At 40.3% G+C, this 15,870-nt stretch overlaps 1 protein-coding gene across 1 annotated transcript in view; it reads right to left on the reverse strand.

The window, feature by feature from the left end:
- The window catches only part of LOC118422006 (roundabout homolog 2-like), a 15,940-nt gene extending 541 nt beyond the window's left edge, over positions 1 to 15,399 (reverse strand). The window contains exons 1-15 of the mRNA XM_035829508.1: positions 15,241 to 15,399; positions 12,725 to 12,853; positions 10,091 to 10,213; positions 9,463 to 9,627; positions 8,431 to 8,613; positions 7,990 to 8,109; positions 6,461 to 6,639; positions 5,995 to 6,124; positions 5,156 to 5,440; positions 4,539 to 4,692; positions 3,555 to 3,676; positions 2,106 to 2,274; positions 1,368 to 1,486; positions 703 to 963; positions 39 to 137 (exon numbers count right to left, since the gene is read on the reverse strand). Coding sequence (XP_035685401.1) covers positions 39 to 137; positions 703 to 963; positions 1,368 to 1,486; positions 2,106 to 2,274; positions 3,555 to 3,676; positions 4,539 to 4,692; positions 5,156 to 5,440; positions 5,995 to 6,124; positions 6,461 to 6,639; positions 7,990 to 8,109; positions 8,431 to 8,613; positions 9,463 to 9,627; positions 10,091 to 10,213; positions 12,725 to 12,809 — 2,194 coding nt within the window. The 5' untranslated portion in view covers positions 12,810 to 12,853; positions 15,241 to 15,399. The remainder of the gene's footprint in view (positions 1 to 38; positions 138 to 702; positions 964 to 1,367; positions 1,487 to 2,105; positions 2,275 to 3,554; positions 3,677 to 4,538; positions 4,693 to 5,155; positions 5,441 to 5,994; positions 6,125 to 6,460; positions 6,640 to 7,989; positions 8,110 to 8,430; positions 8,614 to 9,462; positions 9,628 to 10,090; positions 10,214 to 12,724; positions 12,854 to 15,240) is intronic.
- Positions 15,400 to 15,870: the final 471 nt, after the last annotated feature.

The raw sequence follows: 15,870 nt of genomic DNA on the forward strand, positions 1-15,870 counted from the left end.
TAGATATAAACATGAGGGTAGTGTTAGGACCCAGGTACCGGTGGGAGGGGGGCTGCCGATAGTGGTGCAGTCCAACCGGAGGTCTTCTCTTAGCTTCACCAGTCTGGGACCTGACAGGGATGTGATCTCTGGGGACACTGTAATAAGGAAGAGATAAGTAAGATGAGGGTAGTTTTAGAAACCAGGTCTGTCCATCCAAACCTTCATTCAAACCTTCAAATTCAATGACACAGAAAATAATTTTTTCATTCATAATTCGTTAAATGCACTGCTACAATTAGTACACTTATCCATGTGTTTAGTATCATCTCATTCATTCATTCATCCATCCATCCATCCATCCATCCATCCATCCATCCATCCATCCATCCATCCATCCATCCATCCATCCATCCACCCATCCATCCATCCGTCCGTCTATCCATCCATCCATCCATCCATCCATCCATCCATCCATCCATCCATCCATCCATCCATCCATCCACCCACCCATCCATCCGTCCATCTATCCATCCATCCATCCATCCATCCATCCATCCATCCATCCATCTACTCATTCATTCAATCATTCATTCATTCATTCATTCATTCATTCATTCATTCATTCATTCACTCATTCATTCATTCACTCATTCATTCATTCACTCATCCATCCATTCATTCATCCATTCATTCATTCCCTCCACCCAAGACTGTACTTACTAAGCACAGTAAGGTAGGCATCAGCTTCATCTTGTCTGTCAGCCAGGTTCCTCGCCACACACGTGTACCTCCCCATGTGCTGTAGCCCGACTGACGGGAACTGCAGGTACGCGTTCTCGGGCTGCTGCGTGCCGGAAGGGCCGCCGTTGAACAGCCAGGTTACCGTGGGAACGGGCGTGCCGGTCGCCACGCAGTGGAAGGTGGCGGGCTGGCCGGCGCTGACGGTCTGGTTAACTGGAGGGGTGGTGATCACTGCAGGAACTGAAGAACAGACAGAAAAAATGTGTTGACTGAGTTTAAGCTCTCCTACTAGTTGTTACAAGAAATACTGGTGATATGTACAGTTTATAAATTGTCGGGTATAACTGCAACAGTGATATACAAGACAGAAATTCCTGGGTCTTTTTTAAAAAACAATGTATGGTTAACCATGGCAGGATGTACCATTTGGTGGTTTGCAATCCTTTCCGAGTTGACCAATGCAACAGTGCTGCAGGAGGATCTAAGGTAAGGTAATCTTTTCCTACATTACACAAGTCAATTAATTGTTCGACAACATATGGTAGATAAATTGCAAAATATGAACTATAGATTTGGTTGGAAAATTCTGAACAAACTAAAGAAGAGGATGGATCACAGAAAAGTAATTTCAGCTATGTACATACCTTGAACCAAGAGAGTCCCAGTAGACTCAGTGAACCCTGCTGAACTCTCGGCCCTACATGTGTATGAACCCTCATCTGCCTCCGTTACGCCTAGGATCTCCAGCCCTTCTGATGTGATCCTGGAAACATGTCAATGGTTTTGTTTTTAAGACATTGTCCTCTTTATTTTCTACTAGGGATTCTGAATATATTCTTTGTGGTGAATATCATATAATACAAAATAGCACTACAAACTTACATTTGCAGTACCATCATTCCCTCTTTCAAGGAAAGAAAAGGAAAGAAAGATACAAATCAAAAATTGAATTATCTAACATCCTTTAAGTTTGGAACTTGAAGAATACTATCAGTTCATCATTTAATACGATAAACTAGTGATAGTTGTACATTTGTTATACATTTACATAATACTATTCAACATATCCTTTCCCCTTTATAATCATACGTAAAAGATTGACCATGACAAAACCATCTTCTTTCAAGGCGGAGAGAGGCCTACAATAATCATGATCATATGATCATATAAAATGTGTCTTTGCAAACAGCTTCCAGTGCCCAGTTTCCACAAAGCTTTGAGAGAGAGGCTGTGAGAGACTTTATTAGAAAATCCATTAGTGTAGGGCACGCCACTAATCTTCCTGGACTTCATACAGACAACATACTAGTACATACAGTGATCATTATTTACATACACATTATTTACAATTGACTAAAACTTTGCACAGATAGACTGCCTACCTGTAGTGTGTGTCTCCAGGTGTGACATTGAGCAGCTGTCCGTCCCTGTACCAGGTGAGTGTGGGCTGGGGGTCACCTGCAGCTGCACACCTGAGCAGGGCGTGGTCCCCCCGCGGCACGTAGATCTCACCTGTACCGTCACCTGGCCCCACACTGATACCTGGCAGGACTGGGAACAAACATTCCTCCTGGTTAAGCCTCACATTTGATTCTTTTTTTCTCACACATTTTGAAGGAAACATTTATCCAGCAGTCAAGATAAAAACAGAAGGTTGGGAGAAAAACTTGCATCTTGCTACATTTCCATTCAATCCCTAAAACTAGTGTGTACAGTCAAACCTGTATTAGTGTACACCTTTGCATAGCGGAAACCTGGCCATTGCGGTCACTTTTTGTCAGTGCCTTGAATTTTTCCCACTGACATAAGCATTTAGAAATAGTCTATAGCTGCCACCTGTCCAACACGGCCACTGCCACACGATTTCCAGTCCCGTAGATACAGAAACACTGCCTATTGCAACCATCAATGGCCTTATGTCACCCTGTGCTGAGTTTAAAATCGTACTTTGTGAGGATTTTAAGTTCCCAACAGGGTCATTTTGGCAGTAACAGAAGGTTACAGCCCTCAATACTCCTTCTTTGTTGATTTTTCAAGTTAGAAATCTTCTAAACTCCCTAACATATCACACATTATAATTCAGCACCAAGGAGAGGTACTTGTAGAGAAAAACAAGGACATTGGATTTTTTTATTTATTTATTTATTTATTAGGATTCTCCACACTGGAGGGTATGGCGGAACAGGTGTCAAAAGACACCTTTTCGAAGCCGCCATACCTTAAACATAACAATGATACACCAAATCATAATATACATAAAATAAAAAAAAATTTTCCCCAAACAAACTCTCCTGTTTGTCCTGACCATGTCACACTCACCACTTACTGTCCATCTAGTAGTAGTACACAGCTGAGACTGCTAACCAGGTGATTAAGGCCTCACTGTTGACGTCCAGTGTTCCCGTTGCTCCTGACCATCCCCAGACTGCTGCTGGCCTCACAGTAGTACGCGCCTTCTCACACAACCAAACATCTTCCTACCAAGTTGCTCCTGAAATTCCCTAGACTGCTAAAGGCCTCACAGAATCAACAACTTTCCTTCTCTCTCTATCTAGCAAGATAACTATCTACTTAACTTGCTATCTAACGAACTAACCAAGTAATGAAGGACTCACTGTTAACGTCAAGTGTCTCCCCGTTGCTCCTGACTGTCCCAAGACTGCTGGTGGCCTCACAGTAGTACGTACCTACTCACACAATCAAACATCTTTCCTTCTAGCCTACTTACAGTGCACCTCTCTCCCCCTCTATCTACCTAGGTAACTATCTAATTAAATAAACATAACTTTTTGCGATTCTGGTGAAGGTAACTACCTAACTAACAGACTTACTGTTGACGTCCAGTGTCCCCCCATTGCTCCTGACAGTCCCCAGACTGCTGCTGGCCTCGCAGTAGTACGCTCCCTGGTCAGTCCGCTGGACATTGGTGATGGTCAGCAGCTCATTGTCCTGGCTGGGAAACAGAATTTCAAACAATTTAATGAGATCTAGCCTGACTGGTGCTCAGGCTTGTAGCGTCCATGCCTATATTGGGCACACTGTTTAAAAAATAAGAAGAAATTGGACGCTCTACTTTTAGGCAAAACCCCCTAAAGACACCCCTTACCCTCGGAACAGATTCTCTGACAAAGATAAATTTTGATTGACCAGGGATGCCACTAGACCATCTTCTACTGTGGCCTATCTGACAGTATATTTTGCTGAAATCCACAAATTTGTGCAGGAATCAGCTTTCAGAGAGCTATGACCAAACCCTACATCTAACATACAGGGATGTCAAACCATAATGATGGTTCACTTTTGGATATACTGTCCCTACCAATATGGAAGCCCTGATATGAATAATGTTAAAACTTTAAGCTTACCTAAACGTGACCCTATTGCTCGCAGTGAGTTGTGCTAGTAGGTCACCTGTGGCCACCATCTTCAACTGTGGCCTATCTGACAAATTTTGCTGTATTCTACAAATTTTTCAAGTTTTCAGAGAGTAATGACCAAACCCTAGGCCTAACATATAGGGGTGTCAAACCATAGGATGGTCCCTTTTGGATCTACTGTCCCTAAAAAAATGGAAAACCTGATATAAAACTGGGCACGTAACACGGGGACAAAGTTTGAAACTCAAGGTACCTCTGGCTAGGAATAGGGTCAGAGCTCAGTCCTTTAGCGTCAGAGTGGTTAACGAATGCAACATCCAGCCACAGGAGCCAAGACGTCAAGTCTGTTAATGAGTTTAAAAGCAAGGCAGATAAACTGAGAGAGCAAATTATATGGTATCAATGGTATCAAAGGATATGAATGATGTCTAAGCATACCTAAATGTGATCCTATTGCTGGTAGTGAGTTGTGCTGAGTCCTTGTACCACGTGATGGTGGGAGCTGGCGATCCCTGGGCACGACAAGTCAGCTGAGCCGTGTCGTACAGGTTAGCGCTCGTGTCCGCCGGATGGACGATGAACACAGGCGGAACTGCAGAAAAGGAAAAATGATATTAAAAATGTGTCTGTCTGTCTGTGTGTCTCTGCTTTTGTTTTTTGGCATATTTAATGCCATCGTTGCTGTTCTTGTCTGTGACGCTGGACGCTTGCAAAGGAGTATGGGTATGAGGGTGCAGTCTGCTATAGGCATTTTGCTCAATGGTCTATATGTGAAGACTTCAATTTGAAGAACTTTGATACCTTAAAAAGATAATTCCTTTATGTGATCTTTAATTATGGCAGTTTTTCAATCTTACAACCACACCTATATATAAATCCTTGGTTCTCTAATTTGAAACAGTGTCTGAGGGGAGGGTCTGTACAATGTATCTTTGGACACAAAGTTTCAGGGAGACCAATGAAAGTTTTCTTTCCATCCTTATGTTTTAGTGATGTCTTCTTGCTAGAATTGGAAATGTCCAAGAAGCTAAGAAACAAAATTACAGTAGCCTTACCTGTAACAGTGAGCTGAGCTCTGTTTGAGACCACAGATCGCCCGATGACTGTGTTCTGGGCGGAACAGAAATACTCCCCCGCATCCGATTCCATCACATACACAAACCGCAGGTCACCGGTCGTCATGACAACCACCCTGTTGTCCACGGCAACCAGGCGGTTGTCATGGTACCAGGTGATGACTGCAGGGGGGTGACTGGAGGGTGGTCGGCAGGTCAGGGTCACGGGGGTCAGCTCGATGGCAGTCCGACTGGAGGGGTGCTGGAGGAAGGTCGAGTCTATGTCTGGGGGGTAAAAGAAGGTTGTTGATGATATATCAACGATACATATAGGATAAATTTAATTTTAATGTTATTATGCGTAACACACTGCAAATTAGTCAAGGATACCATTGGACTGGATATAAATGTGTGCTATGTGTAACAGAAAAAGATTTCATATTGTTCCACTTGTATATCTACATAAAACATTTCTTGTGAATAAAAATATTCCAACCAAAGTACAAGTTGTTGTAAATTTGTAGGGTTTCCAAGTTTATGCTTCTTTTCTTCACTTACAAGGAAGACTCTAGCTCTTTATCTTGCAACTATTTTAGGAAATTACAAGATAAATAATTATATCAAAAGAACCCCTAGAAGTGGATTAATATTACTTGAGAACTAATCAGTTGTCTTAAGAGATAGAGCAAGAAAGGTACAAATTTTCTTTCATTCTCCAAACCGTCATTGGTTATCCTGTACATTTGTATTACTTAGAAACACTCAGAAAAGGGTTCAACTCCTTGTCAGATATATTAAGTTATAATTTCTAAAACATACAAAGTTTGCTAAATACTCACAAGCTATAGACAGATGAGCCGTGTCACTAGTAGAATTGCCGTACGGGTTCTGTACTGTACAGTAGTAGCTGCCGGCGTCAGACGTCTGTACACTGTGGAACATCAGGCTGCCATCTGATAGGATAAATCTCTGCAAGGGAAAAATATGGCCTTTTATTACAGTTTTTATAATAGTTATGTTCTTTGTTAAAAATTCATCATATTTATATTAACTGTTGATATCATAGAAGATGAGTTACAAAAAATCTCTTGCAACTGAAATTCAAAAAGAATTTTGAAGATCTCAAATTGGAAACTGAATGAATTGATTATCGATATTATCATTTTTAATTTCATTTTCTTCAACAAATTCTTCAGCAAATTTCTGTTTTTCTATTATAGAAACTGTTTTCACCATGCAAAGTTGATTAGAGAATTACTTCACATTGATTTTTAACCAATCTTTTAACCCCTACCCTCACCTTACCTGTATAGATGTATCATTGCTGACCAGCACTCCATCCTTAAACCACTGCAGCTCTAGTGGGCCAGTCCCTGCTGCTGAACACTGCAAAACTGCTGTGGTGCCGACCGTCACTGTGGTGTTAGTAGGGCCCTCTAGGATCACGGCAGGGGCTGCAGTTTCATTGGTGGGGATGGGGATTGCTGGGAAGCGTTACAGGTTAAAGGTTAGAGGTCAATTGCTGCACATTAGTAAATTTTCAAAGCAAATTTTGACCCATGATATGCATTGGCTTAAAATGTTTAAGACTTTGTTATTTGTGCTTGAAATTCCAGTATAAACATTATTAGAACAAAACTTGCACATGCATATGAAAGATTGCAATTCACCCAACATGCAATCATAAAATGGCAAAAAATAGGTACTGAAGTAACCAGATATGACTTTGTAAGTGGTCACACATTTCAGGTAGCATCTTGTGACCTGTAATGTCTGACCATTCCAAATTCATGATTGATTGCTTGTCAATGAGTAACTATTATTTGGCATATCTTTTTACCTTAATGTCTAACTTTTATCAACATGCAATCATAATAGCAAGATGCTGTAGCCTGTTACTGAAATACATTGTACTCCCAAAGTCCTTTCATACTGGCCACAAAGTTAATAGTACATACCAGTAGTTAGTTGTTACAGCCATACTTTAAATGACTTAACAGTTGTTACAGAGCAGTACTTACACAAACATGTATGTACCAGGGAACAACCCAGTTGTTGGTGGAATGGACATGTGGGATGGGATGGACAGAAGGAGGGAATGGTTAGTGGGAGGTGGAATGGGTGTTAGTGACAACAACGTACAATGTTGGAAAGACTTAATATAGTTACTGTAACTGTAACATATGAGGCTTGGATGAGGAGGACAGATAAAAAGATATGAAGGGAAGGGGAAAACAGCAAGTCAGGGTACGAATCATATTGAATTGTCATGTAACATGATGTTAAAGAAGTCACAAATACATTTTTTGCTTCCAAAAATTATGCCACTCCCCCTTAAAATTTCAAAACAGCACTTTGTATTTGACAAATTAAAAAATGACATGGAAAGATGCACAATGACCAATAAAATTGACAGGCCTAATCTGAAGTCTACCAGGGTATAATTGCAACATCTTTTCTCTAGAGTAAAAAAACAACAACTGAAAACCAAAATTACATGCAACAATTGTTCAATATTCTGTGCAAAGTCAAAGAAAGCCAGACAACCTACATGTATTACGAGTAGTAGATGTTATAAGACCTAATACCCTCTTCCAGCAATTAAAACCTTGGTAACGTGCTCGCTGGGCACACCTGACTGCCTTGTGTCAGAAGACACAGGAGCCCCTAAGTCTAAGTCTGAGTAACAGTTTAAAATCAATATTTGTTTTTGATCATCCATATCTGATGCAATTAAATTTATGTTTTTTAAATCAAATAGGTTCTTAGCAAGAGAAGAAGAGAAAAGAGAGAACGAACAACACAAAGATGCAGCCCCTTGAGTTAAGACCTACCCTCTACCACCAGTGTAGCAGGGAGACTCCTCTCCGGTGCCTGAGGTAACATGGGGTTGACTGCCACACACACGTACTGTCCTGCATGTCTGCCATCTACATCATCTATCTGTAATGTCCCTGGGAAGTCAGATCAGAAACATAGTGTTTTAGCAGTCAATGCATGTATGGGACAAGCAGGTCTCTTTTATTTTTTGGCTCTTAGATTTTAGAAAATAATGCAAAATTTAAATATTTAATCAAAAACAGGGCCTGAGATCTGTATATTGGTACAGTTTCAGGAAACTTTTGGATCCACATAATTTGAACAGTTATGTCCTAGCAGATTCACTTAGATAGCATTTAGTGCATAGCATAGATTCTGCACTGTACTATATACAATGTAGTTTCTTCAGTCAAATGTCAGAGAGAAGCGAAAACAATATTTGATTTGCTGGTTACCTGAAGTTCTGTTTCCCCCGAATCCCTGTGTCTCGTAGGCCTGCCCTCCTGTGAAGTTGGTCCCATCCTTCTCCCAGTGCAGCGTGGCAAGGGGCAGACTGGGTCCGGAGATACACGTCAGGTAAACCGTCACTCCTGCAGTAACGTTCTGGGACACTGGGGGGCGCTCTATAGGGTCAATAACTGGAACAAGGGAGACAATTCAATAAGATCTGAGGTACCGATAAAATAAGACAGTGTTGCTTGTCCTTGGTGCTGAATAACAAGAACATGAACAATCTACATGTACACATGTCTAGACCATGTGTAGTGTAAATCTATAGACTATGCACTTCAAGCCTACTGCTACAGCAGTGCCTGTCCCTGGTGCTGAATAACAACAGCTACAGATAAACCACACAATGTCTACATGATGTATACACTACCTAATAAGTATTATGTATGTACCTAATTACAGAGATCAGTGGTACAATATGTCCAGGAACTCTACTCTTCATGCCTGTCCTTGGTGCTGACTTACACATTGCTTACATTTTTCATAAACTACTATTTGCTAAATGTAGATAGTGTGAAATTCACACTATTTACATTTAGCAAATAGAAGTTTATGAAAAATATCATGTACAATAGGCTATTGATAATGGACATAACTTGAGTCACATGTACATCACTAATAACAAGAATTAAACCCTCTCCACAAAATCTCAGAGTTTATACAGAGACCACCAAAATCACATTACACACACACACAAAAAAATCATTTCGAAGAAACGCAGGAGGGTGGTTACAAACTTACAGGCTATCCTGAGAAAAGCGGGTCTACTCTCCACAGAGGAGTTAGACAAATTTGGTACATACCTAGTCAAATATATTCTAAGCAAATCTAGATATGGAGGCATCTCAATTTCAGCCCAGGAGCAATTTTACAGCACTTTTAAATTAAAGCCACGGAAATGGAATATCAATTTTGGTGATATTTTTAAGGGAAGGGACAAAAAACTAAACATCGAAAACAAGAGGCTGGAAACTTACAGGCTATCCTGAGGAAGGCGATTCTGCTCTCCACAGAGGAGTTAGTCCTGCTGCGGAGAGACACCACGCAGCTGTAGCTAGCGAGGTCTTCTGATTGGACAGGAGAGAAGTACAGCGAGCCGTTGCCAAGGCGATGGATTCTGGGATGGTTGTCGTCAAGGAAAACTGCAAAAGAAGTTAATGTGAAAATGCAGAATTTCATATCATTGGAGTAACAATAAGCACAGAAATAACTGAAGCATAATGTAATCTAGTCCAGAGAAAAGCTTTACACTTAGTCTACTTCAGGTACACAGCTGACAAAATGTTTGTATCTGTGGTAATACTGAGGAATGTTCATATCCTGAATTATAACAACCAAAATTCAACTTATGAGGCATTTATCAACATGTCTTTGGAGTACGTGTAATTGCACATTCATGGTATATTGAGATGAACTTGATGGAATACACGAGTCATTGTCAGACATGATTCTTTGAACCGTTGTCTATTCATGTGAAGCTCAGAAAGGCCTACAAGCCTACAAGCTTTTTATTGAAGTTAAAAGATTTTGTCAAATATTTGAGGTTAGATTTGGCAACAAAATCAAAGGCCTAAAGTCATGAAAATGATCCAGACAGCAACGCACCATCTCCCAGTTTCCACCTGATGTCCACGGCTGCTCCACTGTTCTCTGTGTCCTCGGCTGTACAGTCCCACACAAATGGGCGCCCCACCACTACGGTACGACTGGACGGCTCACGGGTAAACACTGAAAAACATGAGGCAATGTCAGCAAACATAAGGTCACAGATCTAGATCTGTTTATAAAATGGCTTTGATGTTTACACTGAGAGGCTGCATTTGAATTCAGCCTTTACAGCATAAAACTGTACTTTCCTCTTCATTGCAGCTCACAGCTTCTTTCCTTGCACTACTGAACTATCACAGAAACTACTATACTGTTTCTCAATGACAACTGTCTTTCTCCGTGTATACAATCTTCAAGCCTTCAAAACCAAGGTTCACCGCTATCTCCTAGCATGATAATGTTCTCTCACTGATTTCATTGTGACAAATATTCCAGAACCATGAAAATAAATTGGTGTTGCCTTAATCCTGTAACACAACAGTATATAGGCTGCTAACGTTAGTTCACCTTTATCTGTGGGGTAACCTATATCCAATGATCATAAATACTATATTTAATGGGCATATAATGTCATCGGACAGTGCAATATATAGAAAATGCATCATATAGAAAAAATTGCCATCGCCCATTGACTCGAAATACCTAGATACCCAGTTTTTTGTAGAAACAATGGATATCGAACAAATGAAAGGCCTCTGATCTTAGTGTTACATTGATGCCTATCACCCATCACCATACGCAGGTGGAGGCCACTACATGCGAATATTCACGAGAACATCGCTTCCCTATGAAAAACTCCCCAAATGGCATCCATCATCCTGTAATGTAATTGATCCTCTGGGACAGGCAATATCTGCACATCATCTTCTCACTCTACAATCACAGGGGCACTAAAGCTTAGGGGAATGGGCTGGACTGGGCATTACAATTAATATCATTCAAGATACAGCTGAATATCAAGGCTCAAAGTTGATCGAGGAGGACGTTGGTCTCCAAGGCAGAGACCTTATGTCTGTCATGTGCAACAGAGACATCTGGAGAGACTTCATAGTGTCACCTGATAATAATGGATGACTGAACACAACAACACACACAAAATACCTGCATATGCAGGTTAGTGCAGGTAAAATTGGACCTGTGCAGGTATTTCTGGTGTCTACCTGCATCTAAGCTGCTGAAATAGTCTTTTTTTTTTCTTTTGGTTATCTTCTTGTGGATAAAGATCACATCAACTTTAAATGAACTATTTTTCATTTGTTACATTTTGTAGCCTTCTACGTATACCACAAGACTCCTGGGTTGGTCCCTAACACTGTAGGGCTTTTATAAACATAACATCTAATACAATATTCGAATAGCATGCACCTCATAATGGACTTGGAGTGGTTTAACATTAATATTGAAAAGCTGAGGTGACCAGTTAACGGTGAATTACTACAAAATGTAGTGATACTGAATTGGATCATGATAGGTACTTCTTCGAAGTTCTTGTATAAAAATTTGGTTACCAAAAACATTCCCTTGACTTGCCATGTAGCTGGATATGTGTGAATGGCATTCAATCACTGAAAATCTTGACAATGTATAATTATGATACATGCATTATCTTGTCAATCTAATATCGAAGTTGAAAGACATTTACGGCCATTTAAAAAGCACTCCAGGGACAGATGAATAATGGGTTGTGACTGGGGGCGGCTGTTCCAGATAAATGGACCCTGTGGACTGGAAAACAGGGTTTCCTTCTTGAATAAGACGGTTTTGTTTCTGATTAATAGAGGATAGGGCTGGGTACGGTGTACCGGTACAAAACTGTTTTTCTTATTGGACCGGTCTAGAAAAAACGTACCTAAAAAAATCTGTGGACCAGAAGTTGGACCTATTGGAAAAATATAACCTCCATGACATTTCATGGAGGTAATAAACATATTATATGAACAGGCATTCATTTGGGGCTTACCAGTCGGGGAAAATAACGAGCAAAGTAGGGCACTAAAGTCTATATATAGTCGTTTTACCAAGTTTTACATGCAATCCTACAAAGGCAGTTAGCCCTGTAGGATTTCAAAATGCCAGTGTGTGTCAAATATTTCACAAAACAGATTTCTTTGTAACGAAATGGACCATTGTTTTGAGTATCGTCCATTCACAAGTTTTCAAATACTGAATCAGGTTCAGGTCCGGACCTGGACCTGATCCTCTGGACCTGAACCAGACGTGGACCTGAAATTTCTGTACCGGTACCCACCACTAGTAGAGGACCTTGACAGGAAAAATGGACAGGACTGTTTTAACGTGGGTTGTGACTGAAGTTGGTTAAATTGCTTGGTTTGACTGTAAACAGAATATAGGAATATCAAGTCAATGGACGGTGGATCTAAACAGCAATATTTTTAATTTTGGAAATATCCAGTCCAAGGACAGTGGTTTCAAACAAATTAAGGGATATCAAGTCGATGGAAACTGGTTTCAACCTGCATTACATTCTAAAAATATTTAGAAACTACTGTTCATCAACCTAAGTAAAGTTTGTAAATACAAAAGATATAGCAGGTTATGGGATAATATCCCATGAATAAAGGTGAACTAGCATATCTTACATTTCATGCCCATAAGGATCAGATGACTTACCCAGTGTTGAAGTTGCATAGTTACAGAAGAGGATGGAGAGGAAGAGGAGGGAGGCTGTGATTGGTGATCTCCTGCATGACATCATCAGTTGCTAGGCTACAGTTGCTGGGCAACCAGCAGTGGCCTGACCTAGAAATTATGTAAAACACCTGTTATAAATGAGTACTGACACATTTCAAACGGGGATAGAAATATGAAAAGGATCCATTTTTAGATGTATTTCACCAAGAAAGCACCAAATAACACTCTGATAACAATACAAGTACAGAAATTTAGTACTTGAGATTTTGCCACGTACCTGACAGGTATATAATGTGGTGAGGGAAAAGCCAGCCTCCATTTATTCGATGCAAATATTCTACATTCCACACGCGCACACACACACACACACACACACACACACAAACACACACATGCACACGCACGCACACACACACACACACACGCACACATGTATGCCTCACCTGTGCATGAAGGTGTTACCAGCTGTCACTAAACAGGCCCGATATATCATTTGGCTCATTAAAGAATATTGGTTTTATATCCCCAATCTTAATTAGGATCAAAAGCCGCTCGTTAATTCATTACTTCCTTAATAAATCTGTCTGAGGTAATTAGAAGTGTAAGACACAAGGATGGATATTGTCAGATATTCCAATTTTAAGAAAATACAAGCAATTATTGTAACACATTTTTCTTGCTTCTCAAATCTAGAATGTCTATCCCTGACATATTCAGTGATGACCAACAAATTTACCAGCTGTAAGAATCATGAGAAATTTAAATACCTACATAAAACTAAAAAGTCTGGCCATGGTGTAACACTGATTGCTGAAGGCTTACGTACATGTGCCAAATTTCCTTTCAATGAAAAAGTCCAACAAACAAATATATAATCATATAATCTATACGAGTCACACAGCTGTTACTGTAAGATACAGATTGATTTTTCGAAACATTATGTTTCATATAAGGCAGATGATATGTTCATAACGTTAGATACCCCTGTGTATAACATGTGGTTTGATTTAGGCACTAAGATTGTTGTAATTTAGTGAGGACCACCTGTTAATACCTGAAACTATGTTAATTTGTTGGGAAAAAGAGTGTTGTGTGTGTCTGTGTGTGTGTGTGTGTGTGTGTGTGTGTGTGTGTGTGTGTGTCTGTGTGTGTCTGTGTGTCTGTGTGTGTGTGTGATGTTTGCATGTGTGTCTACAGGTGTGAGCAAGTCAATTCTACGGATTATTGTTTGTTTTCGAGAAACGATACATTACCAGGGAAAGAGGAATCTCACAGCATGAAATTAATTAGTGCTCGTTAATTAGCCTGTCAATAGCTGATTAGCTGCCACAGTTCATGTTGCCAAGCATGACTCCTCGCCGTGAAATTGGCTTAACACAGGCCATATGGCAGGTACTGCATGGGGGAGCTCTAAGCAGATGTAGGGTCAGGTTCATGAGAAACACCATGCACAGTAGGGGCATCTTCTCGTTTTAAAGAACGCTGGCAGATAGATGTGCAAAAGTCAAGTGTGACTGTCTTTCTGTCTTAAAATCGTAACCTAACGGAAAGGTAACATCAACTCTAATAATTCCAACAGGTGCCATAATACTGTAAGATGAGAATAAATGAGGATTAAAAGAGACGTACCAATGCAGCTTCAGTAATCCTGGGATATTAAGGTGTCCAAGACAATCTTGAGAAGGCTTTTTTTTTTTTATGTGACGGTATTATGGAACCTGGTGGAATTATGAAAGATGTTATATATCATAAAATATTGACATTAAAATCTAAAGCTGTATTCTTTCTTGATAAATATTAATCAGACATCAGAACAACATCTACTAGCATTGTACATAATAATGTACAACAATGCACAAATGTCATATTTCAGTTTTGTGTATATAGCTATGAGATGTATGAAAGAACAATGTCAAGTGAAATAGCTGTTGCATACTAGATATTTAAGGTGTAATAGCTAAAAATGTCACCAGTTTATGGAAATTATTGACACGCATACGTAAGTACACCCTCAGGCAACTGTCATTCCCTTTCACAAATGATAATCCAAATTGTCTCGCAGCAATGGCAAGAATGGATCTAATTTGTGAAATATTTATGGCCCTTATTTAAACACAATAGCAGTAAATTCTGCTGCAGTCTTTGTTTCAAAACCGCGGAGAGAAAAAAATCGATTTGGTCGCACGGAAAGCGACAGCTGAATTCCTTCACATTAACACAGTACAGAAGGAGCCGGCAAGAAAATGGCGCCGGTTCTTAGCATATTCCACGTCTTCGCCCTCAATATTGCGTGACGTCTTAACATTCTAAGACGTCCAGATACCTGTCGGTACTTCAAAACACTTCACTAGTCACCTTACCTGGCCGTAAAGGTGATCAAAATATCACACCTCACGCGTACCGTTAGAATTTACCTACCTTCACTGCGTAGATAACTTCCAAGAAAATTCGCCTTTAAAATGACTATAATCTTGCAAAATGTGAAACTGTCTCACCTGTAGTTGTGTAGTTCTAAGTCTTTCTGTGGTAGGTTTGTCTAATTTCTACTCCACATGGCTGGCGCGGGGATCACAACAATGTTGGCACGGAGGTACTGTGGAGTAGCGTCTCTCCCGTCGCCATGATGAGTGAAGAAATTAGCATGCCGCTCATTATGTGTCGAGACACGCCATTGGTCCGTAGCGAGCCGTGAAGGCAACAGTAGCCAATTGGAGCGTGCTGTTTATCCAGGTGACACCTGATCCGCTCAGGTGAACAGGTGGGAGGATCAAAGTACCGCCGCGCAGGTGTTTAAAAGTGTGTAGGGTGGGGCTCTAAATTCTGAGTCATAAGTGGACAACATTCATTTATAGATTTCAAAAACACTTATCTGTGTATCGCAACTGTTGAGTTTTAAAAGGCTGTTATATTCTACGTAGTTACTGGACATCGTTGCGAACTATGTATGTTCTTTGGGGCGTTTATTAAGGTAAGACATCAAGGTAAACAATATTCAGAAACAATTCAATCTCACGGGATAAAAAAAAAAAACAACGGAGATTTACTTCCGGGCGTTTCGAGCGACATCCATCACTCTTTTTCGGTGTCACTAAAATGAGCTTGTAGAACAATTCTTTATATGGCCT

Source organism: Branchiostoma floridae, chromosome 8 (assembly GCF_000003815.2).
Source record: "Branchiostoma floridae strain S238N-H82 chromosome 8, Bfl_VNyyK, whole genome shotgun sequence".
Taxonomy (NCBI): Eukaryota; Metazoa; Chordata; class Leptocardii; order Amphioxiformes; family Branchiostomatidae; genus Branchiostoma; species Branchiostoma floridae.